This window comes from Rhipicephalus sanguineus, chromosome 11, assembly GCF_013339695.2.
Source record: "Rhipicephalus sanguineus isolate Rsan-2018 chromosome 11, BIME_Rsan_1.4, whole genome shotgun sequence".
NCBI lineage: Eukaryota > Metazoa > Arthropoda > Arachnida > Ixodida > Ixodidae > Rhipicephalus > Rhipicephalus sanguineus.
In genome coordinates, this window is record NC_051186.1 from 126,822,302 (window position 1) to 126,835,900 (window position 13,599).

General features: G+C 52.8%; 2 protein-coding genes across 2 annotated transcripts; one reads left to right on the forward strand and one right to left on the reverse strand.

Annotated features, from left to right (window-relative positions):
- Positions 1-2,609: 2,609 nt before the first annotated feature.
- On the reverse strand, positions 2,610-3,602 carry LOC119375375 (uncharacterized). The gene has a single exon (XM_037645556.1). The coding sequence runs from the start codon at positions 3,600-3,602 to the stop codon at positions 2,610-2,612; it is 993 nt and encodes a 330-aa protein (XP_037501484.1).
- A 2,288-nt stretch (positions 3,603-5,890) lies between these two features.
- On the forward strand, positions 5,891-6,883 carry LOC119375376 (uncharacterized). Its single transcript, XM_037645557.1, has one exon. The coding sequence runs from the start codon at positions 5,891-5,893 to the stop codon at positions 6,881-6,883; it is 993 nt and encodes a 330-aa protein (XP_037501485.1).
- The last annotated feature ends 6,716 nt before the right edge of the window (positions 6,884-13,599 follow it).

Consider the following 13,599-nt stretch of genomic DNA (forward strand, 5'->3'; position numbering starts at 1 on the left):
GCGACCTCGCGTTCTTTAGCGCGTTCATCGCGAGCTTGAGCGCACTCTCGTTCTACCCACTCTCTGAGCTCAACATTCTCCAACCCTAGCTCTCGGCCAATTGCAATAAATCTTTCCTTCTCCATGACATATCCCTTTCAGTCACGAATTATGATGCACTGTCTGCAAATGCATCAAATTTGCATGGCATTATTCCAAGGCACTCAGTAATACATTCCAGGGAAGAAAATGAAGGAATGTGTTGTTTTGTGTGAGTTACAGTAATTAATATTAATTAGCGTGTAATTAAACATCTTATTATTCTGCAATCAGTAAGCTTCAATCCTTGCATAAAAAGAATCAACTATTAGGCCCAAAATGCATGCACACTTTGTTTTTTGGTTGTATGTTTTTCGAGCGAAGAAAGAAAACACTCTTGACGTCGGTCCTAGACCGTCGCACGTCGAACGATCGTCGAACATAGTAGTGTCTCTAGCAAAGTGCACATTTGCAGCAATAACCAACATAATGAAGTTAAATAACCGCTAGTTGTCCTCGGGACGCCTGCGCGAATGTGCACACTAAGTTTCAGGCCATTTGAAGAAACATGCGGTGCGTGATGCGACTCCGAGGTTGATGTGTACAATTGTACACACCGTGATTTAAAGGGATATGCTGTATCTGAGTAATGGCTTCAGATTTTAATAAGCCATCCTGGCAGGCTCGCCAAATGTGATGATGGGTTCGTGGGCCCTCAGACACAGAGTCAAGGACAAGAAAACATTTATACACAACACTCATAAAAAAACAAACACATGCACATGCACTTGCTGGACACTAATATACAAGATTACTTTCCCTCTAAGCCTCAATCCTTACAGCCTATACGCCTACGCGTGTATCCGCGCGTCCTGCCTAGTACGCAGTCTGTTGTTCCGTAGACGTCACTCACGGCACCGACGACCGCGTAGCTGACGCACGCTCGCAGCAGGAGAGGCACGACGAGACGTCGACGTGGCAGACCCAGATCCCGAGCTGCTCGCTCAGGCCCGCACCGGACCACTATGCACCCGGTGTAGCACCGAGTCCACTCAGCATTCGACAGTGCCGGACCGGAAAACGTGGCGCCAGGACTACGCCCTCAGAAGTCAGTAGTGCCGGACCCCAGCAGCCTCAGCACCATGGCTCGATTTGGTAGCTAGCTGGTCTCGGACACCATCTGGCACACCATCAGTAGCTTGGTCTGGCCCGCTCGCACGTCCACCGCAGGAACACGCCGCAAGGCCTCGTCTAGGACACCCGTTCGCCACAGGAAACGCCAGGCTCGTCCCGGCTGGTCTGATGGCCCCCAGCTCGCGGATCGAATGAGCTGCTTCTTGCTCGCTCGCTAGCTACGCACGCTCTGCCCGTCGCCGTTCTCAAGCTCACGCGCTTCACGTTTGCCTCTCTCGCGCGCACTCCGTCGTCTTCTTCAGTTTCGTTTTCGCTTGTTAATAACATCTTACTACAGGTGGCTTTCGGTACACGGCGAAGGTGAGGCCTGTAGGAGCATGCTGTCGGAGCTGTGGGAGCTAGTACAGAATAAGAGGGGCTGTAGTAAAGCACAACCAATCGTACTAAACGGGCCTGGACCAGGCCGGGAGCAATTCCCGACGAAAAGGCATGCGCGAACACGCATCAGAGTCCCGGGAAGGCACGCAGGGGCAGGTAGCGCACTGGATGGCACGGCAAACACACGCCACAGAACACACAGATGCACAGAGGAAGATCGCAGGTGCACGCGATCCCACCAGGGATCGCGTGCACCTGCGAGAGCACAACACGTAGCGCCGAGCGATTAGTGACGGCCGCCGCGCACGTGAACATGATAGATGTTCCGCGACGCTGCCAGTACCTCGCTGACGCAGATCTTCTTGAAGAGGCGGAGGTAGGGTCTCGAGCAGAGGCGGTGTAGGACGCGGTCGTTGTCGGGGTCCCACGCGCCGAACGCGCCGACGATGACGGCTGCCACAGAGACACGCTGGTAGCGTTGACGGAGGTAGGCGGCGACGGGCTCATATCGGGAGACCTTGTCATTCCTCGTATTGGTGAAGGCCTCGCGCGTGTTTTCGAAAGGACGCCCCCCCCCGGCCAAGGAAGGGAGGCAACCATCTTTCTCTTCTGCCACCGTGAACTTGGTGGATGCCATTTAGGCAGTCAAGGACAGATTGCACGTCCTTGTTTATAATGCAGAAGCAGTCATCGACGTATCTTAGAAAGACCTTGGGTCTCGGCTGAAATAATTTGAATGCCTTGTTTTCAATTACTTCCAGTGTTAGATTTGCGTTCGTGACTGAAATGGATGCTCCCATAGCGCTACCGAAAACTTGCCTGTAGAATTCACCCTTGTGCGAGAAGTAGGTGTTGGATAGGCAGGATGGTAACAAGGTGCAGAGCTCAGTGACGTCGATTGGCGTGGAATCCGCCACTGTCGTGTCCTTGTGAAGCAACTGTCTTGTGAAGCAACTGTCCTGTGAAGCAACGTGTCCTTGTGAGCGAAGTGCGACTGGAGAATGTAGGCCGAGGGCCCCGATGTGGCTAAGGCACACGGTACAGCACATCACAACCGAGAGGGGCGGGCACAGCACGGGTTATGTCCTGCCAGCGCGCACGTGGTCGTGGTAGATGGCGCGCGTGGCCGCTGTCACCTCACTCACGCACAAACGTTTGAAAAGGCGCAGGTACGGGCGCTCGCATAGCCTCCTAAGCATGGTGTCGTTGGCGGGATCCCAAGTGCCGAGGGCTCCGACGACGATCGCGGCCACGGTGACGCGCTGGTAACGACGCCGAAGGTAGGCTGCAACGGGCTCGTACTTTGCGACCTTCTCATTGCGCGTGTTGGCGAGGGCGTAGGGCGTGTTCTCGAAGGGGCAGGCCACGTCGAGAACGATGGCTTCCTCGCCGCTCACCAAGACGAGGTCGGGTCGTAGGTTGGTGTCACCAATTGGTCGATTAGCGAAGGCGACGGTGAAGCGGGGTGATGTGGCGTTGCGGAGGCGCTCCACCACGCCTTTGTGTCGCGCCGTGTACATGGCGCTGTGCGCCATGCAGTGGCACACGAGGTGAGGTAGCGTCTCCCGGGAGTAGCCGCAGACGCGGCACCGCTGGTCGCGATCCGCTTGTCCCCACATCCGGGCGCCGTTCAGTGGATGGAGATTCAGTCGGGCCCGATGGATGAATCGCCAGTCTGCGAAATGGGTGTAGGCTGCAGTGCGCATAAAGTGCGAACTCGCCCGGTCAGCCGCCACGCAAGCCAGGACCTTTCCTTGATTGGGCTGGTCGTGGAGGGCTCGATCTCGGTCGGCGGCCAGGACCTCGCGCAGAGACAGCATCATTCTGCAGCGGTGGGCTGGGGTGATAGTGGTATCACCGCAGGTGATGCGGACGTCCTCCGGGCCTAGGGACCGGAAGACCTGCAGGTGACGAGACGCTTTGCGCGCCTCGGTCCACACCGAGCGTAGTTGGCTGGCTGGGGCACGGAACGCGTCCTCGATGCTTCCCGAGAGGTACGCCTCGAGCTCGGAACGGGTCGCCTCCCATCCGAGTCTCGCAGTGGCCACCGAATAGGCGTCGACGAGCGCCATGTCCCGGAGAACCCGGTCGGCGTGGTGAGCAACTTGTACGCTGAATCCATGCGGCAGACGTCACTGAGCTTTGCCGCCACGGGGATGCCAGCAGCGCCGCCGCCAGCGCTGCCGTAGACGTAGTGGTTGGATGCATTGCCCGGCAGGTAGAGGGTCCTCTTAATCAGAGGGCGTATGGCGACGCCAGTCCGTCTTGGTGAGAACCCCGCAGCGCATCGAGAAGTTCATACGCACAGAATGTCACGAGCGCATGACGCGCCCGAACCAGCCCGAGCCCCCGAGACGCGAGCGGTGTTGTGGCGGCGTTCTTTGCGCTTCATCTCTGCAAGTTATGCCGAATGCGCCCTCGCCGATCACTTGGCTTTCAACCTATTACTGAGCACGAAAGCTGCAACATTTGTACGGACGCGAGACTAGCGGTGTGCCGCATGAACATCTAGTTAGACGCGGGAGGATAAATGAGCCTAATGAGCGCTGGAACGCAGTAGAATATTAGTTTCGTTGTAAAGGGTGGCGTCTGCACGATGCGCAAAGCGCGAGAACACGAACGCGTGCGAAACGGAGGTAGATTAGTCTCGAATCTCGCTGCGATTCGCAGTAAAAATTAAAAAAAGGAAACGCACACATTCCGTTTGTGTGTTTTATTATTGCTCTCAAGTTTTATTCATCCATTCAAGCAACAAATTACAAAAACTACGCGTCGTGTCAAATAATTATCGCAGTGTCACGTGCTACTGTTGGCGACGTCAGAGCACACTCGTCTACGTAGAGGAGCGACGTCACAGCACTACCATCTACGTAGGGCCATTCTCTCATGCACGTCATCCCCTCATTCTCTGGGCGCGTGGACGCGAGAAGAAGGGCAAGCAGCGTTCAGCTTGAAATTTGACCCATTTACGCGGCGCGTAGCGTTGCAAATTTTGGCAGACGTAATGGTGAACGCCTAGTGCATGGATTGCGCTCGTCAGCTCAAAATGGTCAAACCTGGTGAGGGGCCCTTTAAGAAAACACAGTTTTCGGAAGGCAGATAAAGATATGTTTTGCACATGAAGGTTCCAGGACAGGTTGTTGCAAACAGTGACACCTAAATATTTATGGTCAGTGACTTCTTTAAGTGCAGAGACACCCAGCATATAAGTGTAATTTAGAGGTCTTTTCTTTCGGGAAATTGGAAGAAAAACACTTTTTTTTCTACATTCAAGGTCATCCCCCATTGATTGCACCAATGGAAAATGTGATTGAGGCTTTCATTGAGATCATCTTGGTCACTAGCGCGGGTGATATCTTTAAACAACACGCAATCGTCCGCGAAAAGTCTTATTTGAACATTTGCCTTGACAACATCAACAATGTCATTGACGTACAAGAGGAACAACAAAGGGCCCAACACTCCTCCCTGCGGTACCCCAGAAGTGACTGGCAAACAGGCCGAATGGTGCCCACCTATGTCCACGAACTGCTCACGATTGTTTAGCGATCGCCCAAGACACCGTCAGCGTCGAGCTACCCCCGGACCATTCGGCTCTCCTGGCGGAGCAGACAAGAACACTCCGTCGTCTTCTCCGCGAGCCTCCATCCGAAGATTCCTGGGCAGAGTGCGAGACTGCTTGGACACAAGCCGTCGAGATTGCGACTGAAGCGGTCCGCCTTCGACCACTGGTCCCAGGTCGCCCACACCGGCCTACCAACCCAGCCAACGCCGCGGACATCCAGCGGCTTTACAAGCGCAATCGCCGACGTGCAGTAAGGCTCATCCTCGAGGGCCCGTCCACACAGTGTGCCATTCCCCTCCAGGAGCTCTGCGACCATTGGAGAACCACCTGGTCCGAGCGCAACGCGGACACCTCTATCCTCTTCCGCCACACACCCGCTCCCAACCCGGTGGACACGACACCTTTCGTCCCCGACGACGTCCTACTACGACTGCGAAAATCCGAAAATACCGCCCCTGGAGCCGACCGCCTCACCTACAACCACTGGCGGACCGTCGACCCGGAGGCCAAGTTCCTGTGCGCACTCATCAATGCGTGCCTTCACCATCGCCGCACCCCGGACGCCTGGCGAACATCCCGCACTGTCTTGATCCACAAGAAAGGCGACCCGCAAGTGCCGAGCAATTGGCGGCCCATAGCCTTGGGTCCACGCCGCGCAACGGTTCCTGGGCCTTGGGTCTACGCGACCACGCCGCGCAACGGTTCCTGGGCCGTCCCGTGGGCTTCCGACTGGTCACCTCCGACAGCGCAGTCATCGACGACGCCATAGCCAAGGCCACGACCCTCCTCTCGTCGATGCTCGCGCCGTGGCAGCGCCTGGACGCAGTCCGGACATTTGTCTACCCGGCGCTGAACTTCGCGATGAGGTGCGGCGTCCTGACCAAAACCGATTGGCGCCGCCTGGACGACGCCGTTCGTCCCCTGATCAAGAGGACACTTTACCTGCCGGCGAACGCATCCAACGGATACGTCTACGGGAGTTCCCGTGCCGGTGCTGCAGCCATTCCTGACGCCGCGGAGCTGAGCGACGTGTGTCGCATTGATAATGCGTTCAAGCTCATCACGTCCTCCGACCGCGAGCTCCGGGACATGGCGTTCCGGGATCTCTACGCCATCGCAGAGGCTCGCCTAGGCTGGGACCCCACCCGGGCAGAGGTTGAGGCGTATCTGGCTGGAGCGACCGAGGCCGCCTTCCGAGCGCCCGCGAGCCAACTACGCTCCGTTTGGACGGAGGCCCGCAAAGCCTCCCGACGTCTCCAGGTCGCCTGGTGCTTGGATCCCGAGGACCCGCGCATCACCTGTGGGGACGCCAACATCACCTCCGCCCACCGCAACCGGGTAATGCGATCCATCCGCGAAGTCGTCTCTGCGGATCGGGACCGCGCTCTGCAAGACCAGCCTAACCAGGGGACGGTGATGGCGTGCGTGGCGGCGGATCCAGCTAGCTCCCACTTCCTCCGTACCGGCGCCTTCACCACCTTTGCAGACTGGCGCTTCATACACCGCGCCAGACTCAACCTGCTACCCCTGAACGGCGCCCGCATGTGGGACTCCGGAGGGCGTGACCAGCGCTGTAGGAATTGCGGCTACAGCCGCGAGACCCTACCGCACGTCTTGTGCCATTGCCTTCAGAGGAGTCCCGCTATACGGCCCGCCACAACGCGGTTGTCGCCCGCCTTCGAGCTGCTGCCTCGCCGCGGTTCACGGTGGCCTTCGAAAATCGCCCGGTGGGCGACACGGCTCTTCGGCCAGACCTGGTGCCCGCAACGAGAAGCTGGCCAAGTATGAGCCCGTGGCCGCCTACCTCCGCCGGCGATATCAGCGCGTCACCGTCGCCGCCGTCATCGTTGGTGCCCTGGGATCTTGGGATCCTGGCAACGACGCCATCTTGCGGCGGCTGTCCTCGCGCTCGTACTCCCGGCTCTTCAAGCGCCTCTGCGTCAGCGATCGAAGAAACGAGTAGTTCAGGAGTACCATAGTTTTTTAGCTTAAATATCAGTTTGGAATGAGGTACGTTGTGAAAAGCTTTAATAAAATGTAGAAAATTTAAATTGATTCGGCTACTATTATCAATAGTAGAAGAAAAAGTGTGAATGACAGTGACTAGTTGTGTAACTGTAGAATATCCCTTTCTGAAACCGTGTTGAGAGCTGGTTAGAATTTTTTCCGCTTCAAGGAACTCATTCAGGGCGTTTGCAATAATATGTTCAATTAGTTTACAGCAAGATGACGTTAGTGATATGGGACGATAGCTTTCTAAAAGGAGACGATCGCCTTTTTTAAAAATGGGCACCACTCGGGCTGTCTTCCCATCTTTCGGCAAGCTTGGACACGACAAGGAAGCATGAAATATAATGACGAGGTACATTGCAAGAGGTTCGGCGTATCGGCGAAGCAAAAGTTTGGAATATTGTCAGGTCCAGAAGAAGTTTTAGTTTTCAGATGAAGTAGCATTGAGAGCACTGCCGGATGGCTAATAAAATTTGAAAAAATTGTAACTGCAGCGCCGACAACTGGGCCAGCGGGGTTGCCATCAGTTGCAGCAGAAACTACACTGTTGAAGTGTGCGTGGAATTGTTCAGCAATGCCACTTTGTTCATTAATAATAACGCCGTTAGCAGTAATCTGTGACACTGGTTTCTTCTTTTCGCTTAAGTAATTGCAATATTTAGTCGGGTCGGTTTTAATAAAGCCTGGTAGCGTTGAACTGAAATAGTGTTCTTTTGAACGATGCAATGCAGTTGCAAGGCGTTCGTTGGCCTCTGCTATGACATGTAGCGATGCCCTTTTCTTTTTTTATTCTTTTTACTTTACATTTCCAATGTATGATTTCCCGCGTCATCCACGGCCGTCCCTTGTGTACTTTCTTTAGTTTGTTAGTGACAAACTTGTCAAGGTAATACCCACACATGCTGTTAAAGCGATCCCACAAAACACCAACGTCGCCACTATCAACATCAGTAAGACAAGCCTCGATGTGATCAATACCTGATGCGTCATCCGCATTGGAGTAATCCTTGTAGACATGCACATGTGTTTCTTTTCGCACTTTACAGCAAGAAATTGGCATAGAAATATTGACAAGTTTGTGATCAGATAGCCCGTGTTCAATATTGACAGTGTAATCAAGAATGCACTGGGGAAGGAATACTAAATCTAAAACAGAACTGCAAGAGCCATGCACTCGAGTCGGCTGGTTTACGACCTGGTTGATATCATGCTCTAACATTATGTCGAAGATAATATTCGTGTCATTTCCGGTGTCAAGCCGATCCCAATTATTGCTAAGGAGAATAAAATCGCCAGCCTAGATTTTTTTTTGGTTTAATGCTGGTGCATGTGCACCTGTAGTTTGGCTAGAAATTCCGGAGCCGCATCAGGAGGCCTGTATAAGGCATAAAGAATAAACATCTGGCTACAAAAAGAGAGCATGATGCACAAACATTCAAGTTCCGCAGTGTCATCCAATGAAACAGCAGCGATTTGATTTCTAATAAGTACCGCAACACCGCCACCCATGGTTACGCGATCCCCGCGGAAAACAGTATAGGCAGAAGGAAACACATCTTTGTCAGATATTTCAGAATGAAGTCACGTTTCTGTTACTTCAGTGATATGTGGATTGTGGTGCATTAGGAGGACCTCTAATAGCTCAGTTTTATTTTTAATGCTGCGGGCATTGATATTGACAAGGCGGAGCATTTTCAATGCACAAGCAGTCTCCCATCATCCTTCTGCCTGATCGTCTCAGTGATCTCTCAATTTCACTCCTATATTTTATTTCTCATCCCAGCTATATAGGTCTCTGTCAATTTTTAGCTTATCGTGAATCAAGCTTAGTTTTATTCCTTGTTGTTTGTCCTGCTTTGCGCTGTTCCAAAGTAGATTGCGTTTCTTTAGCGTTGACTGCGAATAACCATTATGAATGAAAATATTGGACCCCTTAAGTTTTTTTGCATTTTCCAGTATTACCTTTTTGTCGCTATAGTCTCGTAAATGTATAGTATGACAGGTCTTTTGCCCTTTTGTTTACCAAGCCGGTGTATGCGCGCTATCGAATCACACTTCACTTACATTCTATCTCGAAATACTTCCGTAACTACTGTTTCCTTGAGTCATGCTGCCGTTTCGTTAGGGTTTTCCGGAATACTATAAATAACAATGTTGGACCGCCTGCTTCTATCCTCAAGGTCTGTCAGCTCGGTGCAGTATCGGTGGTCATAACGCTGGGGCATCCGAAACGAGAGATCCAGCCACTGACCAAGGCTGAAGCCACGGTTAGTGCCGTTATGACGGTGAGAGGAAACGCTTCAGTCCAACGGATACAACGGACCACACAGGTGAGGATGTAGCGAGCACCTCAGGATGGTGGAAGTGGGCCAACGATGTCGATGTGAACGTGATCAAACCGAACATCGGGTGGGTGAAATCAGTGATTTGGCAATTTCGTGTGTCGTGTCATCATAGAGCGTTGACAGTGCAGGCATTCACGCGCCCAACGGCGCCCGTCGGAGTTCATACTCTGCCACACAAAGTGGGTCGTAAGGAGACGCTGCGTAGCAGGATATCATGGGTGTCTTGTGCCGTGAAGCTTGTTGAGTATGTGACGGCAGAGTCGGAGTGGGACAAAGAGACGTGTTCGACCCCGTGACACGTCGCACGTGATGGTGCCCGAATAAAATGGAAGGGGAACGTCGGACAGCGCCAGTGATGTCGGGGATGAGCGGATATTCCGAAGTTCGACGTCTGTAAGTTGCGCCGAGGCGATTTCTTCGAAGTCATGTGTGGGTTTCGATATCGCGTCGATATGTGAGAGGGCATCTGCAGCCTCGTTGACTAGGCCTTCAATGTACCGGACGTCTACAATGAATTCAGATATAAAATTGTGCCGTATTTCTCGTGCGGTATAAGTATCAGGGTTACCGCGAAAAGCGAATGTCAAAAGCTTGTGGTCCTTGAAGACGTGAGAGCTTCAGCCTTCCATCAGGTGTCGGAAATGTCGAATGCCCAAATGTACGGCCAGGAATTCACGACCGAACGTGCTGTAACGCATTTCTGCCGCTTTCACTTTCTGAGAGAAAAATCCGAGTGGATACCAAGAGTTGCGCTGCCACTGCTGTAAAACCGCGCCGACAGCCGCACTAGAAGCATCGGTGATAAGACGCATTGGTGCAACGTGCAGAGGATGTACCAGCAGTGTGGCGTCTGCCAATGCGTTCTTGGCAGCATGGAAGGAGGCTTCGGCGTCAGAGGTCCAAGTCATTGGGGAGGACGGAGCTTTCGTGGTCTTGAGGAGATCGGTGAGCGGTATGATAATGCGGGCGATATAGGGTAGAAAACGGCTGTTGAAGTTGAGCCGCCCAAGGAACTCGCGGAGCTTTCGGAGTGATGTTGGGCGAGGGAAGTCGTGCAAGGCTTGAACTTTCTTGTCGAATGGCCTGATACTCTCTCTTGTCACACGGTGTCCGAGGAACTCAATGTCGTTGGCACCAAAGACACCCTTTGCGGGTTTGATGAGGAGGCCTAGTTCCTGGAGTCGACAAAATAGCAGACGCAAATGGTTGCTATGCTGTTTGGGGGAAACACTGGCCACCAGGAGGTCGTCGAGATATGCAAATCCACGAGCCCACGACTTACTTCTTTATAAACCTCTGGAACGTATAGCAGCGTTTCGCGATCAGAACGGCATGCGAACATACTAAAAAAAACGCCAGGCCTGCGCTGAAATCGCAGCACAGTCACAGCGAAAGCTGGAAGAGCGGTGCTTCTAGAGCCCGTTGTAAGCTCTCTTGGGGCTACAATACAAGTACACTAGAAAGGTACCCACTACGCCATAAATCACAATTATTGTGAAGTTGGGAAGCACCTACTAAACCATTATTCGTCATTCTGCGGAGAAGCGAGGCACCAGCTACACGTCTAAGGCATTATGTGCACTTTGTTGACGCGACGACTGATGACGATGAAGAATTATGGCTCAGCCCTTTGTAATGGGTTGGAAGCTTTAAACGGCCCACCAGTTATGTAATTTGCATTGGGTGACGCCCGGTCGCTATTTCCCTCTCCCGTCATGCTGTAAACATACGTTGACGTGGGAGAGAGACGGCGGGGGGGGGGGGCGAAGAACTTTACTGAGACCCCGAGGAAATGGATCATGCGCTTATGGGCTTCCTTGGCAACCAATACAAGTGCACTTGCGAGGAACCCACTATGCTATAAATCATTGTAATTTTACTGAGACCCCGAGGAAATGGATCATGCGCTTATGGGCTTCCTTGGCAACCAATACAAGTGCAATTGCGAGGAACCCACTACGCTATAAATCGTAATTTTTTTAGAAGTAAGGCAGCAGGCACTGTGCCATTTTTCGTCATTCTACGGAGAGCATTGGTACCTGCTGAACGCATGTAAGGCATTATGCGCACTTTGTTGATGCTTTGCTTGATGACGATGAAAATTATGGCAGAGCCCTTTGTAATGGGTTGCAAGCATTCAACAACCTACTCGTTGCGCAATACGCATTGTGTGACGCCTGGCTACAGAATTCGCGTTGTGCGGCGCTTGGTGCTTATTTTACTCCTCTACCATGCTATATTGCATATGCTAATGTGGTTCCTTCCCGACATGAAGCCTGTATAGGACCTTTTTGCAAAGCAGTTTCAAGCACCGGCATGGCTCAGAGGTTGAATACTGGGCTCCCACGCCAGAGGGCCCAGGTTGCAACCTCGTTCCATCCTGGAATTTTTTTCTTATTTCGTTTTTTTTTCTTATTTCGAGCGATACTGGTTACGGACACCGGTGGTGGCGGCAGCGGCGGCGGCGGACAACTACGGCGCCAAAAACGGCCGGTGAAATGATCTCATAACAGGTTTCGCTGTAAAAGTCGGAATGGCGTCAAAATTGCAGTCTTTGGAATGTCCGCTGGCTCAACCGGAATCTGGTGGTAGGCCTTGATCAAGTCTGTTTTGCTGAATATCACCACTCCCGCGAGGTTGGCAGAGAAGTCGTGAATGTAAGGGAGGTGGTATCGATCGGGGATGGTGCGTGCGTTGAGGGCACGATAGTCGCCACACGGGCGCCAATCCCATGGATCAGGCTTTCGGGCCATGTGGAGAGCTGACGACCAACTGCTCGACGAAGGGCTGATGATGCCCAGTTGCAGCATGTGGTCGAATTCTCTTTTCGCGATGGCAAGGTGGCCCCAGCGAGGCGTCTGGGTCGGCAAAATACTGGAGGGAGGGCCAGTAGTGACCTTGTGACGTACAGGCAGCTCAAGGTTGGAAGGCTTCGTGATGGCTGGAAAGGCTGTCAGAATTGACGTGAACATAGATGCCGGTATTTGTGGCGCCGTTCCAGTGGACAGTTGTATAGTCAATGTTCTCAAGTGTACAAATTGTAATGGACCTCACGAAGCTTCCTCAAAACAGTGCCCAAAAGTGAAAAGAAAAATTGCTGCATTGAAAGAAATGGCAAGGAACCATACATCGCATCGCGAGGCTGCTGAAACAGTCAGAAAGCGGCGAAATCGGCGCGGACGTGCATCCAAGAAAACCAATGCTTGTGCATCTGCAGCGCCTCTTGAACGCCCTGCTTCACCAACTCCCTTGTCACCCGGACCCTTCGCGGCCGGCACAAAACGAACTGCAGTAAAACGCACAGTTTCTTGAGATTCCGCTTGGCCTCCATTGCCGAAGCCACATTCACAGAGGTCGTCGAAGGCCGATGCAAAACAGAACAACCACGAAGGCACGGACACAACTGACGCAGCTTGGCCTACGTTGCCGAAGTCGTAGCGACATGCAGATTCACACCGCATGTCGGCAACAGTGCGCAATGAATCTCCGACTGACCAGTTGCCTGAAGAAGACAAACCAATCATCGTAGTGCTTCAGTCACTGTTGGACACACTTCGCGTGTTCGTCAGCAAGCTGAAATGGCCCTACGCTCAGTCCGTTCAATAAGTACTGGATGTTCTATGTCCAGTACTTGCAAGCCTTCAGTAGGCACCATGACACGACTCTCTACAGCGGAACGTATATTCCTGAGTCGAGTACTATGAAACGCAGCTGTGTTCTTTAAGCTCGCGTGCATTGTTTCTTTTTTTATGCCCCCTTCTTTTTATCTCCTTTCTTTCTCTCCCTTAATCTCCTTCCGCCAGCGTAGGATAGCAAACCTGACGTGCGTCTGGTTAATCTTCCTGCCTTTCCTTCATTTTTCTCCTCCTCCTCCAGTGGTATATGTTGGAGGTGCGGGATGCCTTGTATGGACATCCTGGTCGTTTTGTCCTCAAGTCTACGTGCCCGGAAGGCAACGCTGAGGGCGAAGTGGGTCAGCAAAATCAGCACCCAATATGGCCATGCGTACATCTGCAACAACGAATACCCATCGGAAGGTGCGTCGGAGACCCAAATCGATGGTAAGAGAGCGCTGACCATATGTATTGACGGCAGAGTTCTTGGCTGCTTGAAAGGGCTCAGTCTGCGGAGAGCGCTGCCAGTCTAGTC